The sequence below is a fragment of the Spermophilus citellus genome (genome assembly GCF_964194105.1).
Source record: "Spermophilus citellus genome assembly, chromosome: 5".
Lineage (NCBI taxonomy): Eukaryota > Metazoa > Chordata > Mammalia > Rodentia > Sciuridae > Spermophilus > Spermophilus citellus.
The window spans coordinates 129,543,762-129,570,063 of NC_138186.1; the positions used below are offsets into that span (position 1 = coordinate 129,543,762).

The 26,302-nt window shown below is 37.6% G+C and overlaps 1 protein-coding gene and 1 pseudogene across 2 annotated transcripts in view; one reads left to right on the forward strand and one right to left on the reverse strand.

The window, feature by feature from the left end:
• LOC308649998 overlaps positions 1–26,302 on the forward strand; it is a 125,949-nt pseudogene that overhangs the window by 72,046 nt on the left and 27,601 nt on the right. The window contains exons 33-36 of the transcript in view: positions 1,773–1,862; positions 6,457–6,574; positions 15,865–15,954; positions 20,544–20,661. The product of the transcript in view is annotated as an uncharacterized misc_RNA (transcript). The remainder of the gene's footprint in view (positions 1–1,772; positions 1,863–6,456; positions 6,575–15,864; positions 15,955–20,543; positions 20,662–26,302) is intronic.
• LOC308649481 (thyroid receptor-interacting protein 11-like) lies at positions 1,842–18,644 on the reverse strand (the record flags this gene model as incomplete). The annotated part of the gene is made up of 5 exons (XM_081295018.1): positions 17,957–18,644; positions 17,022–17,515; positions 15,461–15,620; positions 1,900–3,792; positions 1,842–1,853 (listed from the first exon to the last, which is right to left on the reverse strand). The coding sequence occupies exons 1-5, from the start codon at positions 18,599–18,601 to the stop codon at positions 1,842–1,844; spliced, it is 3,204 nt and encodes a 1,067-aa protein (XP_081151144.1). The 5' UTR covers positions 18,602–18,644.

Below are 26,302 nucleotides of genomic sequence, written 5' to 3' on the forward strand. Positions count from 1 at the left end.
CTACTAATAAAATTAATTTAAATTAGGTTAATTTATATTAAATGATGATGTAATTTATATTTAAAAATATATTAAATTTTGTTTAAATTAATTTTAACAAAAATGTTCTGAATGGTTTTAGAAACTACAGGTGTCAGAGAAGTATGTGCTATGCAATCTGCTTTTTCTCTTCTCTGATTTCACCTACTTAAGCTGGAAACTTTTGATTCATCTTTTACCTTAATTTATCAAAAGGTTATAACTACTCCTATTTTAAAGCTTTTCATCTTCCAAAAACTGTTGTTAGCTTATTTCTCTCCCCAACTTGTTTTGATCAAATGTTTTATAAAATGTGTTTATGAGAATTATTGTAGAGCCCCCAATAGTATGTAGATAAGCAGTCCAGATATTTAATGATACATTCTTACTAATTAACTTTTCCATTGGCAATGGATCCTGTGATCCCACTTCGGGGTTGACTCATAAAAATACTCTTCCTTCTGGACATGTTTATCATCTGGAAAACTGAATTAATGTGAAGTGACTTTCGTATAGAAATGGAAATAAGCAAAATGGATAGGGGTCATAGAATTTGGATTCAAAGCATCTTAGAATTTATCCACTAAGCTTCATGTTTAGGTCCTCCCCATTGGAATTTTCGCGTGGTAGTTGTACAATGTTATCTTGGATAAACTAAATATTCTCAACTTTTTGCAACATTATGTTTGGTTTTCATGTACTCTAAATCTGAGACATCCTTCTTATGGGTTGGATTTTTCTTGTTTCCTGTAATTACATGTATCGTTTTTATCTTAATGCCATTAAATTTAAGAAATATTATTATTGTTTTAAAAAAAAGAGGTTGGAACTAGTGGTTCAAGAAGGCTGCTCTGTACAGTTGCTCCCAAAAGTACATCAGAATTGATAACGGGTGATGATTATCTGCTACATTGGAACAAAATTCTAGAAACAAAAAGTGCTACAAAAAACAAAACAAATTTTTTAAAAAGTACTATAGCAAAAAATCACAACAACAACAACAACAACTAAAAAAAATAAAATAAAATACCTAGTAGCTATACACTTACATATACCAGCTTTTTTGCTTTCTCTTTTTGTCTACAAACACATGAGTACTTTTTCAAAAGGCCATGCTGTAAAACGTAAAAAAGGGTTATGGCTTCTTTCAAATGCTAAATATTTAGAAGATCCTGGAGTACAACTCTGGCACTATTGTCCGGGGACACTGGCAGTGGTGTAAAGGTGGGCATGAAATCTGCAATGGGTTTAACAAGAGGATGCCCAGGTCCACCAAGTCCAACTCCAGCTAGGTTACCAAGAGGCACAGCTGCAGAACGTGGAACCAAAACAACTCATCCACTTACTGACACCACCATGATCGTTATTCAGCAACTGCTCCATTTCGTCCTTCGGAATGTCCAGGATGCTCCCCATCACCTGCAATACTTCACGACGTTTGTCCTTTGGTGTCTGGAAATGACCGATAAAAAGGTTTCGCATGAGGACTTTGTCCACTTTTCCTTCTGCGCTGTTGACCAAAGTTGACAATTTCTGTTGTGCATGGTCCAACATTTCTTTTCGGAGCTCGTTTTGTTTTTTCAGTTCTTCCATCTGTTCTTCCTTGAGATCTAAGTCTTCTCTCAGTCTGGAAGCAGAATCCAACAGAGCATTTGCTTCATCCAAACGTTCCTGCAATGATGATACTTCTCCTTCTAGCTTTTCGGCCTTGTTCTTCCATTCAGCTATTGACTGTTTTTCTTTGTCTTCTGCAGCCAAAATTTCCTGGGTGTAAGACTCTTCTGATTCCAAGAGATGGCTGCGTAGCCTTTCTAGCTCCCGGTTTAGGCGTAATTCTTGGTCCCGTAAGTGTTGAACCTCTTTTTCTCTTAGGATGTTTACTTTGGTCTCTTGAAAAATATCAGAATTCAATGTTTGAGCATCTCCTTTCTCTCCAGGCAACTGGGCTTTTAGTTCTTCAATAGTTTTCTGCAAGTTCTTAATTTCCTCCTCTTTTTCTAAAATTAACTGGCTATGCGCAGCATTCATCTGCTCATATTTGTACTTAAATTCATCCATTTCCTCCTTCTGCTCCTGTAAAGACTGAAGTAGTTGCATTTTACGCTGGTTTTGGTTTTCAATGATATTCAGGTGGTCTTGAATTTCATCTTCCAGATGATTTTTGACTATATTCAGTTGAGATACCTCCAATTCTAGTTCTGTGACAGTATCAAGAGCTGTAGGCTCAGCCACTGGTACAGCTTGATTGTGCTGTTCCCTAAGTATTTCCAATTCTACTCGCAGATAGTTGTTTTCTGCTCTCATGAAGGTAAGACTTTTGTCCTTTCTTTCGATGGATTGCCTTAAAGTTTCATTTTCTCCTAAGGCCTGAGAACACTTATCTAAATCCTTTTGTAGTTGTGAACTTTTTTCTTCGAGTTTTTCAATAAAAACTTCTTTCTCATTTCTGACTTGTATCAATCGCTCCTCTTCTTCTACATAAGATGCCAAAATTTCATCAGTTTCTTTTTCATCAGCAGTCATTTGCTCAATATTCTTTTTGAGTCCTGCTATTTCAAGGTCCTTCTCTTGGCTGAGTTGAACTACACATTCGTGTTTCAGCTTTAAGGCAGAGGTATTCAAATTATGTGCATTGGAGAGTTCCTGAATAGTCTGCCTGTGATTATTTGCTTCTTCCAACAGTCTTTTTTCTGCCTGGTGCAGTTTGGCTTCAATCTCTTCTTTGTCTCTTTTGAGAGTCTCTGTGATAGTGTCTTTTTCTTGAGAGATTTGATTGTAAGCAGCAATAGATTCTTCCAACTTACGCCTTACATCGTCACGTGCTAAAATCAACATTTCATTTTCCGTTTTGAGTTCAACAGCAACTTTCTTTAAATTTTCATTGAGCTGTTCCTCTTCAGAAAGATTTTGCCTTAAGTTGCTAACTTCAGCTTCTCGTTCTTTAAGCATGTCATCCTTACAATGACTGTTAGAGTCTTCATTCAGAGAAGTTCGATACTTGCTCTTAAATCCAGACAGCTCATCTTCAAGTTGTCTAATGTGATCCTTAAGCCCCAGGTTTTCCTGCTGGATGTTTAAACTATTTTTTTGTGACTGATTTAGCTGATCTGCTAAATCTTCTACTTTACCTTCAAGCTTCTGCTTAGTTAAGTGCAAATCACTGAGGCTCTGTGCGTTCTCAGTTAACTTCTCCTTCTGCACATGCAACTCTTGGGATATGTTCATTTGATCATCCTCAAGTTGATGAACTCTCTTTTTTTCATCATCTAGATCTTGTTCCAACTTCTTGATGACAAGGTCTCCTTCATTTCGTTGTTTGGATAGCTCCTCTTGTATCAAAATCATGTGCTTTGTAGCTTCCTGATTCTGATGATCCAGTTCTTCTAACTCAGCTATCAGCATTTTCTTTTCATTGATAGTCTGATTCAGTTCTTCCTCCTTTGCCTTCAAGTGAAGTTTTAAGTCTAGTAATTGTACATTCAAATTCATGTCTGTTGAAGCTCTGTTTTTCATGACTTGGTAGTCACAGCTCAATTTTGACAGTGACATCTGAAGTTCCTCTTTTTCTTGACTCAATGATGCCTTCTCTTTTTCTAAAGCTTCAACATGCATTTTAAGTTTCAGATGGTCTTCAGCCAGACGGTTATCCTGGTTTAAACCATTTAGTCTCACGATTTCCTTCTCCGCATCAGCCAGGGCTTGTTGAAGCCTGAACACTTCTTCCACTGCTGAGCTCTGAGGAAGGATTCTTCCCTTTTCTGCCACAGTAGAACTCTGCTTCCAAACTGAAATTTCATGCTGATGATCATATATGTCTGGACTTTGGTTTGGTTGAAGAGTCTTGATAGTATTTTGTACTTTGCAGATTTCACTTGAGTCAGAATGGTGTGTTCCCTGAGCCTCAGCAATCTGCCTCGAGTGGCCAACTTCAGATTCATGTTTTGCAGCTTCAGTTGATAATCTGTTTGTTTCTTGTTGTGATAAGATTATGTCACTAGAGTCCATGTCGTCATCACGAAAGGCTGAAAAATGACTACTGATCAGGGAACCGAACGGAGCCGGTGCAGTTGTTGTTGGCACACCACAAGCTCCCGAGTGTACTGATTGAGCGGCTGCCTGTAGTTGGAACATTTGATCTTGCAGTACAATCTGTCCTGCTTTAAGATGGCTGATCTCTACCTCTTTCTGTTGCAGTTGGTTTTGGTAACTTACAGACTGATGGTTTATTTGTCGCTCTGATGCTTCATGCTTTTCTTCCAGGTCAGTACAATACTCTTTCAGTCTTTCATTCTCACATCTTAGTGTGGAATCAGTAGTTTCCATTTCCTTTCTCCAACAATGATGTAAAGCTGCTTCTGGGTCTCCTAAGTCACCCGGAAGCATTTCCCCGGCGAAGCTGGAGCTATGGCCGGTGAGGAAAGCCAAGCTGCTCCCCACCTGACCCAAGAAGTGGCCCAAGCCTGAGCCCAGGCCTCCAAACCAGGACCACATCGTGGCCACTTCAGTGATCCATGGGACCAGCTCTGAAAAGCGCGTCCATCACCGTCCACTTCTCTGCCCCGAACGTCCTCTGGCGTTGCCGGGGTCAATTATGACCCAAGCGCTCAGAATTCCTCAGAGCGCGGGGTTCCTGGGGCTCCACCAACACTAATCATCCCTTCCTGCCTGTAAACTCAGAAGCCTGTCCTGCGCTTTGACCAGGGACTGGCATCCAGTAGCACACACTCACCCCCTGCAGGGCCTCTGCTTCTTCCCTGCACTTGCCTGTCAGCTATTGGCTCACAGGATTGGGCAGGGTTGGCTGGGAGGAGCTAGAGATCCAGGAAAGTGTTCTAGTTTGAGTCCCAAGGCAGTGTGCTGTGGAGCCAGGAAGAATCAATGTTGTAGATGAAATCCAAAGGTAGTTCACTGGACAGTTCCCTCTTGTCTGGGAGAGGTGGGCTTTTTGTCCCATTCAGTTGCATTCGGTTGACGAGGTGAGGTCTCTCTCCATTACAGAATGGAATCTATTTAACTAAAAGTCCCCGATTCAAAAGTAAATCTCACCCCATAACACCAGCACAGACACACCCAGAATAAAAGTTGGCCAAGTGTCTGGGCATCGTAGCCAGGACGAGTTAACATGTAAAATTAACCATCACAAAGTCTTAATCATTCTCAGAATTCAAATTATAATATGGATTAAATGTCACTAAAGAACCATCTTACCCTTTCCAAAAATAAATTTTTGCTGTTAATCTATAAATTTTCGAGTTCATTTTAATATTATTTGGTCCTTGTTAATTCTGATTGAGTTTATTTAAGTGCTCAAAAATTCCACTTAAATTTCACTTAAGAAAATTTGTTTTAGAGCCAACAGGTTGATGTTCACTTAACCTATTGTTGTTTATCAATGCCAAATATAATCCAGGTTTAAACAGTACAGAGTGAAATAAAAAGTTGAGAAATTTTCTACGATGGAGTAACAATCCTAAATTTAATTCCCATACCTCTAAGGATCAGAAGGAGTGAAGATAAGGCCCTGGTTTCCAAGGTGTTTAAATTCCAACAAGTTAATGAGGAGGCAGTTTTGTAGAGTTGGGGACAAAGCAAAGAGATGAAGCACATGGGCTGTAAGAGACATACCAGTTGGGACCAAAGCAATTTTGGAGCTAAACTGACAGAATGCATTTAGAAAACCGTAAATGAGAACATAGTGTGTAGTTCTCACCTGATGGCTGGTGCAGAGAAAGTGGCCAACAAATAGAGCCTGCTGCCACTTTGTTCATATTTGCTTTTTGTTTTGTTTAGGATCATTTTCCTCATTACCCTTTAGAAGGGGTTTGGGTTTGCTCCCATTACTCTCTTCCCAGAGCCCATATTCAGGAGACTCTTTTCCTTGAGCTGTTCTTTCTATATGTCTGTTCAGGGAACAAAACCTCAAGGTGGCAGAAATAAAATTTAAAAAAAGGCAGAATTTTTGGAAAATTAATGGTTAAATAGATTCTAAGGATTATATTAATCACCTCATAATGTCTCTTGCCTTCAAGATAGAGCAAGTAGACATAATTACTCAGATTGGTATCAGAAACTAGTGACTGCATTTGTGTCCTGTGCTAGAAAAGGAAATCTTCTTGGTCCTTCTTATTCATCTCCAAATCTGAGAGAGAAATCAGGCCTGTGTTAGTCAATCTCTCCTCATAAAAGACTAATATAAAAATTTAAGCCCCTTTTAGCATCTGCTGAAGTGCGAATCCACGCTGTACCCCAGCTGTGTCTACTGTTGAAGAAGGCATCAACAATACCAAGTGTCCTTTTCTCCCTTTAGACCATTCCTCCTGTGTGTGTGTGTGTGTGTGTGTGTGTGTGTGTGTGTGTGTGTTAGAAGACTTTTTCATCACTTTGACAACATACCTGAGAAAATTAAATGAGTAAATATTTATTTTGGTTCAATTTCAGGCTCCATTGCTGTGGCCTGAAGTGAGGCAGATTACCATGGCAGAGAGCCTGGCTTCAAAACAGAGCTGCTCAACTCATGGAGATCAGGGGATCAACTCATGGAGATCATGGAGATCAGGTGAGGGGAAGAAAGGACTGAGGAATATGATGTACCCTTCCAGGGAATCAACTCCAATGACCTACCCTCCAACTAGGCCCTACCGCCCACAGTTTTTACCAACTCCCAATAGTCCTGTCCAATCGTGAACCCATCAGTGGATTGATCCACAGATGAGGTTAGAGCCCAGGATTCAATTCACCTTTCTGTAGAGTCCGTTCTGAATGCTGTTACATTGGGGTCCAAGCTTTCAACACATGACCTTTGGGCAACATTCCAGATCCAAATTATAGCAGGGTGCCTCCTTCTCTTTAGGTGTTCTGTGTTTGTTTATTGTTTTAAATCACAAATAATGATCCTTTTTCAGTGTAAGACCTATCACATTTGGCTTGAATCTGGTTCCAGTGGTTGTTGCTCCTACTGCTGAAAGGCATTTCTGATCACTCAGATTCAGTCTTCTAGCGTGGTTCACTCTGACCACAGCTGTTTGTCATTTTATATTTCAATCTGAGAGAGATACCTACCTACTGTATTCAAAACTGACCATCCAAATAAAAGCATTTCTCTTCTTGTAAATATGTTTGGAATATTCCTGGAAACTATGGGGGATATGGAGGGAAAACCCTGGCTCATTCGCGAACACATGTGACAAAAAGCATCCAATAATCATAAGTATATCCTTATACATGTATTCAGTGCCCCCAAAGTACAAGGTATTGTGGTAGATATTGTGAACAACATGAAGCTGTGTTATATACATTTCCTGCTATGAAGTGCAATTGAATACAGTCAATCAATGGAGAAGATGTTACATAGAGTGATCCTTGAATTATAATGCAAGGTCAGCCATTGATGACTGTGGTGGTGAGGATCTCATATGGGGGAAAAGACTAAGTAAGAAAGAATAAGCCAGAAGTAGAGAGCCCTTAATAATGGGGCTTTGTTAAAACACAGTTGAAGATTAAAATAATGAAAGCTTTTTGAGTCTATAAACATAGGGTGATAAATTCTATGCAAGATATTAAGTTTGTACTTTTTTTTAATACCTCATAATTCATTCAAACATTTTCTTATAGATTTCAGTAGAATTTTTAAATCTCTTTAATATGGGCCTTGTCTCTTCTTGTTTCTTTTTTTAAATTTTTATTGGTTGCTCAAAACATTACAATGATCTTGACATATCATATTTCATACATTTGATTCAAGTGGGGTATGAATTCTTATTTTTACCACGTGTACAGTTTGCAGGATCACATTGGTTATACATCCGAGTTTATACACACTGCCATACTAGTGTCTGTTATATTCTGCTGCCTTTCCTATTCCCTCCCTATCCCCCCTTCTGTCCCCTCCCCTCCCCTCCCACAATCTCTCTCTACGCCGTCTACTGTAATTCATTTCTCTCCTTTTTTCCCCTTTCCCCTCACATCCTCTTATATGTAATTTTGTATAACAGTGAGGGTATCCTTCCATTTCCATGAAATTCCCCTTCTCTCTCCCATTCCCTCCCACCTCTTGTCCCTTCTAAATGGTAATCTTCTTTTCATGCTCTTCCAGCCTGCTCTGTTTTGAGTCCCCCCTCCTTATATGAAAGAAGACATTCAGCATTTCTTTTCTAGGGATTGGCTAACTTCACTTAGCATAATCTGCTCTCATGCCATCCATTTCCCTGCAAATGCCATGATTTTGTTATTTTTTAGTGCTGAGTAATATTCCATTGTGTACAAATGCCACATTTTTTTATCCATTCATCTATTGACTGGCATCTAGGTTGGTTCCACGTTCTAGCTATTGTGAATTGTGCTGCTATGAACATTGATGTAGCTGTATCCCTATAGTGTGCTCTTTTTAGGTCTCTGGGAATAGTCCGAGAAGGGGAATAGCTGGGTCGGATGGTGGTTCCATTCCCAGCTTTCCAAGGAATCTCCATAATGCTTTCCAAATTGGCTGCACCAATTTGCAGTCCCACCGGCAATGTACAAGTGTACCTTTTCCCCCACATCCTTGCCAGCACTTGTTGTTGTTTGACTTCCTAGTGGCTGCCATTCTTACTGGACTGATATGGTATCTTAGAGTGGTTTTAATTTGCATTTCTCTGATTGCTAGAGATGGTGAGCATTTTTTCCGTGTATTTTTTGATTAATTATATATCCTTCTCTGAGAAGTGTCTGTTCAGGTCCTTGGCCCATTTGTTGATTGGGTTATTTGTTTTCTTAATGTTTAATTTTTGAGTTCTTTGTATACTCTGGATATTAGGGCTCGGCACATTTGTATTTTTAAGAATTGGCATAATCAATGAAATGTTCCCCACACATTTGTAGGAAGATTAACATAACACTCCAGTGACAATACAATAGTAGAAGGATTGATTTGGACTGAGAAGTTGTTCAGTGAACGATATATTACCCATAAATTTGAATTCTCATTATCACAAAGAAGCAAGGTGAAAATAAGAATTTAAGAGAGTGTTGGGGATATGGCTCAAGTAGCAGCTCGTTCACCTAGCATGCGTGAGGCATGGGGTTTGATCCTCAGCACTACATAAAAAAATAAATAAAATAAAGATGCTGTGTCCACTAAAGGCTAAATAATAAATATTTTTTAAAACGAATTTAAGATAGTCCATAAATGCTATATACAAACTGTGAAAGTAGATGCTTTCTCATCTAGTGACTTTTATAAGTAGGACAAAGAATTAAATGTAGTTCTGCTGTGTATAAAATGATCACAATAAATCACCAATGTCATTTTTTGAAATGGGAAAATGTTTTTTTATTGGTTATTCAAAACATTACAAAGCTCTTGACATATCATCTTTCATACATTTGATTCAAGTGGGGTATAAACTCCCATTTTTACCCCAAATACAGATTGCAGAATCACATCGGTTACACATCCACGTTTCTACATAATGCCATATTAGTGACTGTTGTATTCTGGTACCTTTCCTATCGCCTACTATCTCCTCTCCCTCCCCTCCCATCTTCTCTCTCTACCCCGTCTGCTGTAATTCAATTCTCTCCCTTGTTTTTTTTTTTCCCCCTTTTCCCTCACATCCTCTTATATTTAATTTTGTGTAACAATGAGGGTCTCCTTCCATTTCCATGCGATTTCCCTTCTCTCTCCCTTTCCCTCCCACCACGTGTCTCTCTTTCATGTTAATCTTTTCCTCATGCTCTTCCTCCCTGCTCTGTTCTTAGTTGCTCTCCTTATATCAAAGAAGACATTTAGCATTTGTTTTTTAGGGATTGGCTAGATTCACTTAGCATAATCTGCTCTAATGCCATCCATTTCCCTGCAAATTCCATGATTTTGTCATTTCTTAGTGCTGCGTAATACTCCATTGTGTGTAAATGTCACATTTTTTTTTTTATCCATCGTCTACTAAATGGCATCTAGGTGGGTTCCACAGTCTAGCTATTGTGAATTGTGCTGCTGTGCACACTGATGTGGCAGTATCCCTATAGTACGCTCTTTTAAGGTCTTCAGGGAATATTCCGAGAAGGGCTATAGCTGGGTCAAATGGTGGTTCCATTCCCAGCTTTCCCAGGAATCTCCATATTGCTTTCCAAATTGACCGCACCAATTTGCAGTCCCACGAGCAATGTACAAGTGTACCCTTTTCCCCACATCCTCGCCAGTTCTTATTGTTGTTTGACTTCATAATGGATGCCAATCTTACTGGAGTGAGGTGATATCTTAGGGTGGTTTTGATTTGCATTTCTCTGACTGCTAGAGATGGTGAGCATTTATTCATGTACTTGTTGATTGATTATATGTCCTCCTCTGAGAAGTGTCTGTTCAGGTCCTTGGCCCATTTGTTGATTGGGTTATTTGTTATCTTATGGTTTAATTTTTTGAGTTCTTTGTATACTCTGGATATTAGGGCTCTATCTGAAGTGTGAGGAGTAAAAATTTGTTCCCAGGATGTAGGCTCCCTATTTACCTGTCTTATTGTTTCTCTTGCTGAGAAAAAAAAAAAAAAAAAAAAAAGAAAGAAAGAAAAAAAAAAAACTTTTTAGTTTAAGTCAGTCCCAATTGTTGATTCTTGTTATTAACTCTTATTCTATGGATGTCCTATTAAGGAATTTGGAGCCCGGCACCACAATATGTGGATCGGAGCCAACTTTTTCTTCTATCAGATGCAGAGTCTCTGATTTGATATCAAGCTCTTTGATCCATTTTGTGTTAACTTTTGTGCATGGCGAGAGAAAGGGATTCAGTTTCATTTTGTTGTATATGGATTTCCAGTTTTCCCAGCACCATTTGTTGAAGACGCTATCCTTCCTCCATTGCATGCTTTTAGCCCCTTTATCAAATATAAGAAAGTTGTAATTTTGTGGATTGGTCTCTGTGTCCTCTATTCTGTACCATTGGTTCACCCGCCTGTTTTGGTACCAGTACCATGCTGTTTTGGTTACTCTTGCTCTGTAGTACAGTTTGAAATCTGGTATCGCTCTACCACCAGATTCACACTTCCTGCTTAGAATTGCTTTTGCTAATGTTTCTCAGACACCTGTAGTTTCTAAAACCACTAAGAGGATTTTTATTAAAATTAATTTTATTAATTTTTTTTATTATATTATATAGTTAATATTAAATGATTTAATGTATATTAAATGTTATTTAAATTGACTTTGTTAAATTGTATTAATTTAAATGTAATTTAATGAACTTTTAAATATAAATCAATCTAAAATTTCATCAAAATTAATTAAAAAAATCAATTAAGAAAATGAATTTAAATCAAACAATAGTATTAATAAAATAAATTTAAACAATATTAAAAATACTCTTACTTCTGGACATATTTAACATCTGGAAAACTGAATTAATGTGAGGTGACTTTTCTAAAGAAATGGAAATAAGTAAAATGGATAGGGGTCATAGTATTTGGATTAAAAGTGTCTTAGAATTTATCCACTAAGCTTCATGATAAGGCCCTCTGCACTGGAATTTTCTTTTAGTACTTGTACCAGGTTATTTGGGATAAACTAAATATTCTCAACATTTTGCAACATCATATTTGGTTTTCTTCTTCTCTAAATCTGAGATCTCCTTCAGGTGGTTTGGATTTTTCATCTTTCCTGTTATTTAAATGTATCATTTTTATCTTAATGCCATTAAATTTAACAAATATAATCATTTAAAAAAAAAAAGAGTTTGGAGCTAATGGTTCACTAATGCTGCTCTGTACAGTTGCTCCCAAAAGTACATCAGAATTGATAACGGGTGATGATTATCTGCTACATTGGAACAAAATTCTAGAAACAAAAAGTGCTACAAAAAACAAAACAAAATTTTTAAAAAGAGCTATAGCAAAAAAAAAAAAAATACAACAAGAAGCAAAAAAAAAAAAAAACCTAGTATCTATATACATATATATATCAGCTTTTTTTCTTTCTCCTTTTGTCTACAAATACAGAGTTCTTTTGCAAAAGGCCATGCTGTAAAAGATCAAAAAGGGTTATGGCTTCTTTAAAGTGCTAAATATTTAGAAGATCCTAGACTACAAGTCTGGCACTGTTGTCCGGGGACACTGGCAGTGGTGTGAAGGTGGGCATGAAATCTGCGATGGGTTTAAAAAGAGGATGCCCAGGTTATTTTATTTTATTTATTTATTTGTTTGTGTGTGTGTGTGTGTGTGTGTGTGTATGTGTTATTCAGATTTGTGAGTTCTTTCTATGCCCTAGAGATTAGTGCTCTATCTGATGTGTGATGGGGCAAAAATTTTCTCCCAAGATATAGGATCTCTATTCACCAAACTTTTTTAGTTTGAATCTATCTCATTTATTGATACTTGATTTTACTTCTTGTGCTATAGGAGTCTTATTAAGGAATTTTGGGACTAATCCCATATGATTGGAATTAGGGCCTACTTTTTCTTCTGTTACATGCAAGCTCTCTGGTTTTATTCCTAGGTCCTTGATTCATTTGAGTGGAGTTTTGTGCATGGTGAGAGATAGGGGTTTAATTGCACCTCACTCCAGTTAGAATGTCAGCGATTTTTGAAAATGGCAGCTATGATGAAGACAACAACGATAAGTGTTGGTGAGGATTTCAGGAAAAATGTACACTCCTACACTGTCGGTGGGACTGTAGATTGGTGGAGCCAATATGGAGAGCGGTTTGGAGATTCCTTGGAAATTTGGGAATAGAACCACCATTTGACCTAGCTATCCCTCTTTTTGGTCTATACCCAAAGGACTTAAAAACTGCATACTACAGGGACACAGCCACATCAATGTTTATAGCAGCAAAATTCACATTAGCTAAATTGTGGAAACAACTTAGTAGATGAATGCATAACAAATGTGGCATTTATACACAATTAATATTACTCAGATACTTACCCTCTCGCTCAGTCCAGGAGACGCTAGTGCCCTTCACTACCTCTGTCAGAGCCTGGTTCCGACAGCTGGTGCCTCGGAGAGGACAGGCTGATCCTGCCTGCCTCCCATGTACCCTTTGTCACAGGGAGCGACATTAATGTGAGACCAAATAAAATCCAGTCATAGACATTAATAGAATATCTCAAAAAAGTATTTAATAAAAAGGCTAGCAAATACAGGGTCTTTAATGAAACTTTAATAAAATTTATGAGACAAGGAAACTGAAAGCACAATATTTTCTTAGGAACTTTTCTGTTTGGTGTTATTCTTTACAATATAGAAGCTTTTCCTAAGAATGCAGGGAGTATGAAATTTCTAAGGCTATCTTGCTGTTTTCTCCATTAAACCCCTTGTCTTAAAAAAAATCTTGAATCTATATTAATCTTTGTAATTTTCTGAGTACCCGTATAACATATTTTTCTCAAGAATGCAGTGAGGTCGCTGTTTCCAAGAGCTCTTCAATTCTGAAATATAAGAAGTGTGTTTCCAGGCATCGAAACCCAAAGGCTCACCTAGACACAATGGAGTGAGCCGAATATATAAAAGTCTCTCATGACAAATCTGAACTCTGCTTTTCCCAACCATGTGAAGTCTACTGGAATAAGATTCCAAGTAATTTGGCAGGTCGAAGCAAAATATATACTTTGGTATTCTTCTCAGGAGTAACAACTGATGGCATCTTAATTTTGGTAAAATAATGTAAATGTTAAGGTGAAATTTAGAAATAAGAAAGGAAAAGCTGATGTGTGTGTAGGTACTAGGTGTTTTTCTTCCTTTTTTTATTTTTGTAAAGTAAAACAAAAGATAAACCAAAAGGTTCTAGCTTAAGTTAGGTAAGATCAAAGAGGAGAAAAAAGAAGATAATATAGCTAATACTTCACTGCCACCTGTAATTTCCAAAACAACTAAGAGCATTTTTATTAAAATTAACTTTATTGACGTTTATATTAAATTATATAGTCAATATTAAATAACTCAATGTATATTATGTTAAATTTACTTTGTTAAATTGTATTAATTTAAATAAAATTTAATGAGTTTTTAAATATAAATCATACTATAATTTAATATAAGTTAATAAACAATATCAATTGATAAAATAAATTTAAATCAAACCATAGTATTAATAAAAGAAATTTAAATAATACTACTAATAAAATTAATTTAAATTAGGTTAATTTATATTAAATGATGATGTAATTTATATTTAAAAATATATTAAATTTTGTTTAAATTAATTTTAACAAAAATGTTCTGAATGGTTTTAGAAACTACAGGTGTCAGAGAAGTATGTGCTATGCAATCTGCTTTTTCTCTTCTCTGATTTCACCTACTTAAGCTGGAAACTTTTGATTCATCTTTTACCTTAATTTATCAAAAGGTTATAACTACTCCTATTTTAAAGCTTTTCATCTTCCAAAAACTGTTGTTAGCTTATTTCTCTCCCCAACTTGTTTTGATCAAATGTTTTATAAAATGTGTTTATGAGAATTATTGTAGAGCCCCCAATAGTATGTAGATAAGCAGTCCAGATATTTAATGATACATTCTTACTAATTAACTTTTCCATTGGCAATGGATCCTGTGATCCCACTTCGGGGTTGACTCATAAAAATACTCTTCCTTCTGGACATGTTTATCATCTGGAAAACTGAATTAATGTGAAGTGACTTTCGTATAGAAATGGAAATAAGCAAAATGGATAGGGGTCATAGAATTTGGATTCAAAGCATCTTAGAATTTATCCACTAAGCTTCATGTTTAGGTCCTCCCCATTGGAATTTTCGCGTGGTAGTTGTACAATGTTATCTTGGATAAACTAAATATTCTCAACTTTTTGCAACATTATGTTTGGTTTTCATGTACTCTAAATCTGAGACATCCTTCTTATGGGTTGGATTTTTCTTGTTTCCTGTAATTACATGTATCGTTTTTATCTTAATGCCATTAAATTTAAGAAATATTATTATTGTTTTAAAAAAAAGAGGTTGGAACTAGTGGTTCAAGAAGGCTGCTCTGTACAGTTGCTCCCAAAAGTACATCAGAATTGATAACGGGTGATGATTATCTGCTACATTGGAACAAAATTCTAGAAACAAAAAGTGCTACAAAAAACAAAACAAATTTTTTAAAAAGTACTATAGCAAAAAATCACAACAACAACAACAACAACTAAAAAAAATAAAATAAAATACCTAGTAGCTATACACTTACATATACCAGCTTTTTTGCTTTCTCTTTTTGTCTACAAACACATGAGTACTTTTTCAAAAGGCCATGCTGTAAAACGTAAAAAAGGGTTATGGCTTCTTTCAAATGCTAAATATTTAGAAGATCCTGGAGTACAACTCTGGCACTATTGTCCGGGGACACTGGCAGTGGTGTAAAGGTGGGCATGAAATCTGCAATGGGTTTAACAAGAGGATGCCCAGGTCCACCAAGTCCAACTCCAGCTAGGTTACCAAGAGGCACAGCTGCAGAACGTGGAACCAAAACAACTCATCCACTTACTGACACCACCATGATCGTTATTCAGCAACTGCTCCATTTCATCCTTCGGAATGTCCAGGATGCTCCCCATCACCTGCAATACTTCACGACGTTTGTCCTTTGGTGTCTGGAAATGACCGATAAAAAGGTTTCGCATGAGGACTTTGTCCACTTTTCCTTCTGCGCTGTTGACCAAAGTCGACAATTTCTGTTGTGCATGGTCCAACATTTCTTTTCGGAGCTCGTTTTGTTTTTTCAGTTCTTCCATCTGTTCTTCCTTGAGATCTAAGTCTTCTCTCAGTCTGGAAGCAGAATCCAACAGAGCATTTGCTTCATCCAAACGTTCCTGCAATGATGATACTTCTCCTTCTAGCTTTTCGGCCTTGTTCTTCCATTCAGCTATTGACTGTTTTTCTTTGTCTTCTGCAGCCAAAATTTCCTGGGTGTAAGACTCTTCTGATTCCAAGAGATGGCTGCGTAGCCTTTCTAGCTCCCGGTTTAGGCGTAATTCTTGGTCCCGTAAGTGTTGAACCTCTTTTTCTCTTAGGATGTTTACTTTGGTCTCTTGAAAAATATCAGAATTCAATGTTTGAGCATCTCCTTTCTCTCCAGGCAACTGGGCTTTTAGTTCTTCAATAGTTTTCTGCAAGTTCTTAATTTCCTCCTCTTTTTCTAAAATTAACTGGCTATGCGCAGCATTCATCTGCTCATATTTGTACTTAAATTCATCCATTTCCTCCTTCTGCTCCTGTAAAGACTGAAGTAGTTGCATTTTACGCTGGTTTTGGTTTTCAATGATATTCAGGTGGTCTTGAATTTCATCTTCCAGATGATTTTTGACTATATTCAGTTGAGATACCTCCAATTCTAGTTCTGTGACAGCATCAAGAGCTGTAGGCTCAGCCACTGGTACAGCTTGATTGTGCTGTTCCCTAAGTATTTCCAATTCTACTCGCAGATAGTTGTTTTCTGCTCTCATGAAGGTAAGACTTTTGTCCTTTCTTTCGATGGATTGCCTTAAAGTTTCATTTTCTCCTAAGGCCTGAGAACACTTATCTAAATCCTTTTGTAGTTGTGAACTTTTTTCTTCGAGTTTTTCAATAAAAACTTCTTTCTCATTTATGACTTGTATCAATCGCTCCTCTTCTTCTACATAAGATGCCAAAATTTCATCAGTTTCTTTTTCATCAGCAGTCATTTGCTCAATATTCTTTTTGAGTCCTGCTATTTCAAGGTCCTTCTCTTGGCTGAGTTGAACTACACATTCGTGTTTCAGCTTTAAGGCAGAGGTATTCAAATTATGTGCATTGGAGAGTTCCTGAATAGTCTGCCTGTGATTATTTGCTTCTTCCAACAGTCTTTTTTCTGCCTGGTGCAGTTTGGCTTCAATCTCTTCTTTGTCTCTTTTGAGAGTCTCCGTGATAGTGTCTTTTTCTTGAGAGATTTGATTGTAAGCAGCAATAGATTCTTCCAACTTACGCCTTACATCGTCACGTGCTAAAATCAACATTTCATTTTCCGTTTTGAGTTCAACAGCAACTTTCTTTAAATTTTCATTGAGCTGTTCCTCTTCAGAAAGATTTTGCCTTAAGTTGCTAACTTCAGCTTCTCGTTCTTTAAGCATGTCATCCTTACAATGACTGTTAGAGTCTTCATTCAGAGAAGTTCGATACTTGCTCTCAAATCCAGACAGCTCATCTTCAAGTTGTCTAATGTGATCCTTAAGCCCCAGGTTTTCCTGCTGGATGTTTAAACTATTTTTTTGTGACTGATTTAGCTGATCTGCTAAATCTTCTACTTTACCTTCAAGCTTCTGCTTAGTTAAGTGCAAATCACTGAGGCTCTGTGCGTTCTCAGTTAACTTCTCCTTCTGCACATGCAACTCTTGGGATATGTTCATTTGATCATCCTCAAGTTGATGAACTCTCTTTTTTTCATCATCTAGATCTTGTTCCAACTTCTTGATGACAAGGTCTCCTTCATTTCGTTGTTTGGATAGCTCCTCTTGTATCAAAATCATGTGCTTTGTAGCTTCCTGATTCTGATGATCCAGTTCTTCTAACTCAGCTATCAGCATTTTCTTTTCATTGATAGTCTGATTCAGTTCTTCCTCCTTTGCCTTCAAGTGAAGTTTTAAGTCTAGTAATTGTACATTCAAATTCATGTCTGTTGAAGCTCTGTTTTTCATGACTTGGTAGTCACAGCTCAATTTTGACAGTGACATCTGAAGTTCCTCTTTTTCTTGACTCAATGATGCCTTCTCTTTTTCTAAAGCTTCAACATGCATTTTAAGTTTCAGATGGTCTTCAGCCAGACGGTTATCCTGGTTTAAACCATTTAGTCTCACGATTTCCTTCTCCGCATCAGCCAGGGCTTGTTGAAGCCTGAACACTTCTTCCACTGCTGAGCTCTGAGGAAGGATTCTTCCCTTTTCTGCCACAGTAGAACTCTGCTCCCAAACTGAAATTTCATGCTGATGATCATATATGTCTGGACTTTGGTTTGGTTGAAGAGTCTTGATAGTATTTTGTACTTTGCAGATTTCACTTGAGTCAGAATGGTGTGTTCCCTGAGCCTCAGCAATCTGCCTCGAGTGGCCAACTTCAGATTCATGTTTTGCAGCTTCAGTTGATAATCTGTTTGTTTCTTGTTGTGATAAGATTATGTCACTAGAGTCCATGTCGTCATCACGAAAGGCTGAAAAATGACTACTGATCAGGGAACCGAACGGAGCCGGTGCAGTTGTTGTTGGCACACCACAAGCTCCCGAGTGTACTGATTGAGCGGCTGCCTGTAGTTGGAACATTTGATCTTGCAGTACAATCTGTCCTGCTTTAAGATGGCTGATCTCTACCTCTTTCTGTTGCAGTTGGTTTTGGTAACTTACAGACTGATGGTTTATTTGTCGCTCTGATGCTTCATGCTTTTCTTCCAGGTCAGTACAATACTCTTTCAGTCTTTCATTCTCACATCTTAGTGTGGAATCAGTAGTTTCCATTTCCTTTCTCCAACAATGATGTAAAGCTGCTTCTGGGTCTCCTAAGTCACCCGGAAGCATTTCCCCGGCGAAGCTGGAGCTATGGCCGGTGAGGAAAGCCAAGCTGCTCCCCACCTGACCCAAGAAGTGGCCCAAGCCTGAGCCCAGGCCTCCAAACCAGGACCACATCGTGGCCACTTCAGTGATCCATGGGACCAGCTCTGAAAAGCGCGTCCATCACCGTCCACTTCTCTGCCCCGAACGTCCTCTGGCGTTGCCGGGGTCAATTATGACCCAAGCGCTCAGAATTCCTCAGAGCGCGGGGTTCCTGGGGCTCCACCAACACTAATCATCCCTTCCTGCCTGTAAACTCAGAAGCCTGTCCTGCGCTTTGACCAGGGACTGGCATCCAGTAGCACACACTCACCCCCTGCAGGGCCTCTGCTTCTTCCCTGCACTTGCCTGTCAGCTATTGGCTCACAGGATTGGGCAGGGTTGGCTGGGAGGAGCTAGAGATCCAGGAAAGTGTTCTAGTTTGAGTCCCAAGGCAGTGTGCTGTGGAGCCAGGAAGAATCAATGTTGTAGATGAAATCCAAAGGTAGTTCACTGGACAGTTCCCTCTTGTCTGGGAGGGGTGGGCTTTTTGTCCCATTCAGTTGCATTCGGTTGACGAGGTGAGGTCTCTCTCCATTACAGAATGGAATCTATTTAACTAAAAGTCCCCGATTCAAAAGTAAATCTCACCCCATAACACCAGCACAGACACACCCAGAATAAAAGTTGGCCAAGTGTCTGGGCATCGTAGCCAGGACGAGTTAACATGTAAAATTAACCATCACAAAGTCTTAATCATTCTCAGAATTCAAATTATAATATGGATTAAATGTCACTAAAGAACCATCTTTACCCTTTCCAAAAATAAATTTTTGCTGTTAATCTATAAATTTTCGAGTTCATTTTAATATTATTTGGTCCTTGTTAATTCTGATTGAGTTTATTTAAGTGCTCAAAAATTCCACTTAAATTTCACTTAAGAAAATTTGTTTTAGAGCCAACAGGTTGATGTTCACTTAACCTATTGTTGTTTATCAATGCCAAATATAATCCAGGTTTAAACAGTATAGAGTGAAATAAAAAGTTGAGAAATTTTCTACGATGGAGTAACAATCCTAAATTTAATTCCCATACCTCTAAGGATCAGAAGGAGTGAAGATAAGGCCCTGGTTTCCAAGGTGTTTAAATTCCAACAAGTTAATGAGGAGGCAGTTTTGTAGAGTTGGGGACAAAGCAAAGAGATGAAGCACATGGGCTGTAAGAGACATACCAGTTGGGACCAAAGCAATTTTGGAGCTAAACTGACAGAATGCATTTAGAAAACCGTAAATGAGAACATAGTGTGTAGTTCTCACCTGATGGCTGGTGCAGAGAAAGTGGCCAACAAATAGAGCCTGCTGCCACTTTGTTCATATTTGCTTTTTGTTTTGTTTAGGATCATTTTCCTCATTACCCTTTAGAAGGGGTTTGGGTTTGCTCCCATTACTCTCTTCCCAGAGCCCATATTCAGGAGACTCTTTTCCTTGAGCTGTTCTTTCTATATGTCTGTTCAGGGAACAAAACCTCAAGGTGGCAGAAATAAAATTTAAAAAAAGGCAGAATTTTTGGAAAATTAATGGTTAAATAGATTCTAAGGATTATATTAATCACCTCATAATGTCTCTTGCCTTCAAGATAGAGCAAGTAGACATAATTACTCAGATTGGTATCAGAAACTAGTGACTGCATTTGTGTCCTGTGCTAGAAAAGGAAATCTTCTTGGTCCTTCTTATTCATCTCCAAATCTGAGAGAGAAATCAGGCCTGTGTTAGTCAATCTCTCCTCATAAAAGACTAATATAAAAATTTAAGCCCCTTTTAGCATCTGCTGAAGTGCGAATCCACGCTGTACCCCAGCTGTGTCTACTGTTGAAGAAGGCATCAACAATACCAAGTGTCCTTTTCTCCCTTTAGACCATTCCTCCTGTGTGTGTGTGTGTGTGTGTGTGTGTGTGTGTGTGTTAGAAGACTTTTTCATCACTTTGACAACATACCTGAGAAAATTAAATGAGTAAATATTTATTTTGGTTCAATTTCAGGCTCCATTGCTGTGGCCTGAAGTGAGGCAGATTACCATGGCAGAGAGCCTGGCTTCAAAACAGAGCTGCTCAACTCATGGAGATCAGGGGATCAACTCATGGAGATCATGGAGATCAGGTGAGGGGAAGAAAGGACTGAGGAATATGATGTACCCTTCCAGGGAATCAACTCCAATGACCTACCCTCCAACTAGGCCCTACCGCCCACAGTTTTTACCAACTCCCAATAGTCCTGTCCAATCGTGAACCCATCAGTGGATTGATCCACAGATGAGGTTAGAGCCCAGGATTCAATTCACCTTTCTGTAGAGTCCGTTCTGAATGCTGTTACATTGGGGTCCAAGCTTTCAACACATGACCTTTGGGCAACATTCCAGATCCAAATTATAGCAGGGTGCCTCCTTCTCTTTAGGTGTTCTGTGTTTGTTTATTGTTTTAAATCACAAATAATGATCCTTTTTCAGTGTAAGACCTATCACATTTGGCTTGAATCTGGTTCCAGTGGTTGTTGCTCCTACTGCTGAAAGGCATTTCTGATCACTCAGATTCAGTCTTCTAGCGTGGTTCACTCTGACCACAGCTGTTTGTCATTTTATATTTCAATCTGAGAGAGATACCTACCTACTGTATTCAAAACTGACCATCCAAATAAAAGCATTTCTCTTCTTGTAAATATGTTTGGAATATTCCTGGAAACTATGGGGGATATGGAGGGAAAACCCTGGCTCATTCGCGAACACATGTGACAAAAAGCATCCAATAATCATAAGTATATCCTTATACATGTATTCAGTGCCCCCAAAGTACAAGGTATTGTGGTAGATATTGTGAACAACATGAAGCTGTGTTATATACATTTCCTGCTATGAAGTGCAATTGAATACAGTCAATCAATGGAGAAGATGTTACATAGAGTGATCCTTGAATTATAATGCAAGGTCAGCCATTGATGACTGTGGTGGTGAGGATCTCATATGGGGGAAAAGACTAAGTAAGAAAGAATAAGCCAGAAGTAGAGAGCCCTTAATAATGGGGCTTTGTTAAAACACAGTTGAAGATTAAAATAATGAAAGCTTTTTGAGTCTATAAACATAGGGTGATAAATTCTATGCAAGATATTAAGTTTGTACTTTTTTTTAATACCTCATAATTCATTCAAACATTTTCTTATAGATTTCAGTAGAATTTTTAAATCTCTTTAATATGGGCCTTGTCTCTTCTTGTTTCTTTTTTTAAATTTTTATTGGTTGCTCAAAACATTACAATGATCTTGACATATCATATTTCATACATTTGATTCAAGTGGGGTATGAATTCTTATTTTTACCACGTGTACAGTTTGCAGGATCACATTGGTTATACATCCGAGTTTATACACACTGCCATACTAGTGTCTGTTATATTCTGCTGCCTTTCCTATTCCCTCCCTATCCCCCCTTCTGTCCCCTCCCCTCCCCTCCCACAATCTCTCTCTACGCCGTCTACTGTAATTCATTTCTCTCCTTTTTTCCCCTTTCCCCTCACATCCTCTTATATGTAATTTTGTATAACAGTGAGGGTATCCTTCCATTTCCATGAAATTCCCCTTCTCTCTCCCATTCCCTCCCACCTCTTGTCCCTTCTAAATGGTAATCTTCTTTTCATGCTCTTCCAGCCTGCTCTGTTTTGAGTCCCCCCTCCTTATATGAAAGAAGACATTCAGCATTTCTTTTCTAGGGATTGGCTAACTTCACTTAGCATAATCTGCTCTCATGCCATCCATTTCCCTGCAAATGCCATGATTTTGTTATTTTTTAGTGCTGAGTAATATTCCATTGTGTACAAATGCCACATTTTTTTATCCATTCATCTATTGACTGGCATCTAGGTTGGTTCCACGTTCTAGCTATTGTGAATTGTGCTGCTATGAACATTGATGTAGCTGTATCCCTATAGTGTGCTCTTTTTAGGTCTCTGGGAATAGTCCGAGAAGGGGAATAGCTGGGTCGGATGGTGGTTCCATTCCCAGCTTTCCAAGGAATCTCCATAATGCTTTCCAAATTGGCTGCACCAATTTGCAGTCCCACCGGCAATGTACAAGTGTACCTTTTCCCCCACATCCTTGCCAGCACTTGTTGTTGTTTGACTTCCTAGTGGCTGCCATTCTTACTGGACTGATATGGTATCTTAGAGTGGTTTTAATTTGCATTTCTCTGATTGCTAGAGATGGTGAGCATTTTTTCCGTGTATTTTTTGATTAATTATATATCCTTCTCTGAGAAGTGTCTGTTCAGGTCCTTGGCCCATTTGTTGATTGGGTTATTTGTTTTCTTAATGTTTAATTTTTGAGTTCTTTGTATACTCTGGATATTAGGGCTCGGCACATTTGTATTTTTAAGAATTGGCATAATCAATGAAATGTTCCCCACACATTTGTAGGAAGATTAACATAACACTCCAGTGACAATACAATAGTAGAAGGATTGATTTGGACTGAGAAGTTGTTCAGTGAACGATATATTACCCATAAATTTGAATTCTCATTATCACAAAGAAGCAAGGTGAAAATAAGAATTTAAGAGAGTGTTGGGGATATGGCTCAAGTAGCAGCTCGTTCACCTAGCATGCGTGAGGCATGGGGTTTGATCCTCAGCACTACATAAAAAAATAAATAAAATAAAGATGCTGTGTCCACTAAAGGCTAAATAATAAATATTTTTTAAAACGAATTTAAGATAGTCCATAAATGCTATATACAAACTGTGAAAGTAGATGCTTTCTCATCTAGTGACTTTTATAAGTAGGACAAAGAATTAAATGTAGTTCTGCTGTGTATAAAATGATCACAATAAATCACCAATGTCATTTTTTGAAATGGGAAAATGTTTTTTTATTGGTTATTCAAAACATTACAAAGCTCTTGACATATCATCTTTCATACATTTGATTCAAGTGGGGTATAAACTCCCATTTTTACCCCAAATACAGATTGCAGAATCACATCGGTTACACATCCACGTTTCTACATAATGCCATATTAGTGACTGTTGTATTCTGGTACCTTTCCTATCGCCTACTATCTCCTCTCCCTCCCCTCCCATCTTCTCTCTCTACCCCGTCTGCTGTAATTCAATTCTCTCCCTTGTTTTTTTTTTTCCCCCTTTTCCCTCACATCCTCTTATATTTAATTTTGTGTAACAATGAGGGTCTCCTTCCATTTCCATGCGATTTCCCTTCTCTCTCCCTTTCCCTCCCACCACGTGTCTCTCTTTCATGTTAATCTTTTCCTCATGCTCTTCCTCCCTGCTCTGTTCTTAGTTGCTCTCCTTATATCAAAGAAGACATTTAGCATTTGTTTTTTAGGGATTGGCTAGATTCACTTAGCATAATCTGCTCTAATGCCATCCATTTCCCTGCAAATTCCATGATTTTGTCATTTCTTAGTGCTGCGTAATACTCCATTGTGTGTAAATGTCACATTTTTTTTTTTATCCATCGTCTACTAAATGGCATCTAGGTGGGTTCCACAGTCTAGCTATTGTGAATTGTGCTGCTGTGCACACTGATGTGGCAGTATCCCTATAGTACGCTCTTTTAAGGTCTTCAGGGAATATTCCGAGAAGGGCTATAGCTGGGTCAAATGGTGGTTCCATTCCCAGCTTTCCCAGGAATCTCCATATTGCTTTCCAAATTGACCGCACCAATTTGCAGTCCCACGAGCAATGTACAAGTGTACCCTTTTCCCCACATCCTCGCCAGTTCTTATTGTTGTTTGACTTCATAATGGATGCCAATCTTACTGGAGTGAGGTGATATCTTAGGGTGGTTTTGATTTGCATTTCTCTGACTGCTAGAGATGGTGAGCATTTATTCATGTACTTGTTGATTGATTATATGTCCTCCTCTGAGAAGTGTCTGTTCAGGTCCTTGGCCCATTTGTTGATTGGGTTATTTGTTATCTTATGGTTTAATTTTTTGAGTTCTTTGTATACTCTGGATATTAGGGCTCTATCTGAAGTGTGAGGAGTAAAAATTTGTTCCCAGGATGTAGGCTCCCTATTTACCTGTCTTATTGTTTCTCTTGCTGAGAAAAAAAAAAAAAAAAAAAAAAGAAAGAAAAAAAAAAAACTTTTTAGTTTAAGTCAGTCCCAATTGTTGATTCTTGTTATTAACTCTTATTCTATGGATGTCCTATTAAGGAATTTGGAGCCCGGCACCACAATATGTGGATCGGAGCCAACTTTTTCTTCTATCAGATGCAGAGTCTCTGATTTGATATCAAGCTCTTTGATCCATTTTGTGTTAACTTTTGTGCATGGCGAGAGAAAGGGATTCAGTTTCATTTTGTTGTATATGGATTTCCAGTTTTCCCAGCACCATTTGTTGAAGACGCTATCCTTCCTCCATTGCATGCTTTTAGCCCCTTTATCAAATATAAGAAAGTTGTAATTTTGTGGATTGGTCTCTGTGTCCTCTATTCTGTACCATTGGTTCACCCGCCTGTTTTGGTACCAGTACCATGCTGTTTTGGTTACTCTTGCTCTGTAGTACAGTTTGAAATCTGGTATCGCTCTACCACCAGATTCACACTTCCTGCTTAGAATTGCTTTTGCTAATGTTTCTCAGACACCTGTAGTTTCTAAAACCACTAAGAGGATTTTTATTAAAATTAATTTTATTAATTTTTTTTATTATATTATATAGTTAATATTAAATGATTTAATGTATATTAAATGTTATTTAAATTGACTTTGTTAAATTGTATTAATTTAAATGTAATTTAATGAACTTTTAAATATAAATCAATCTAAAATTTCATCAAAATTAATTAAAAAAATCAATTAAGAAAATGAATTTAAATCAAACAATAGTATTAATAAAATAAATTTAAACAATATTAAAAATACTCTTACTTCTGGACATATTTAACATCTGGAAAACTGAATTAATGTGAGGTGACTTTTCTAAAGAAATGGAAATAAGTAAAATGGATAGGGGTCATAGTATTTGGATTAAAAGTGTCTTAGAATTTATCCACTAAGCTTCATGATAAGGCCCTCTGCACTGGAATTTTCTTTTAGTACTTGTACCAGGTTATTTGGGATAAACTAAATATTCTCAACATTTTGCAACATCATATTTGGTTTTCTTCTTCTCTAAATCTGAGATCTCCTTCAGGTGGTTTGGATTTTTCATCTTTCCTGTTATTTAAAAGTATCATTTTTATCTTAATGCCATTAAATTTAACAAATATAATCATTTAAAAAAAAAAAGAGTTTGGAGCTAATGGTTCACTAATGCTGCTCTGTACAGTTGCTCCCAAAAGTACATCAGAATTGATAACGGGTGATGATTATCTGCTACATTGGAACAAAATTCTAGAAACAAAAAGTGCTACAAAAAACAAAACAAAATTTTTAAAAAGAGCTATAGCAAAAAAAAAAAAAAATACAACAAGAAGCAAAAAAAAAAAAAACCTAGTATCTATATACATATATATATCAGCTTTTTTTCTTTCTCCTTTTGTCTACAAATACAGAGTTCTTTTGCAAAAGGCCATGCTGTAAAAGATCAAAAAGGGTTATGGCTTCTTTAAAGTGCTAAATATTTAGAAGATCCTAGACTACAAGTCTGGCACTGTTGTCCGGGGACACTGGCAGTGGTGTGAAGGTGGGCATGAAATCTGCGATGGGTTTAAAAAGAGGATGCCCAGGTTATTTTATTTTATTTATTTATTTGTTTGTGTGTGTGTGTGTGTGTGTGTGTGTATGTGTTATTCA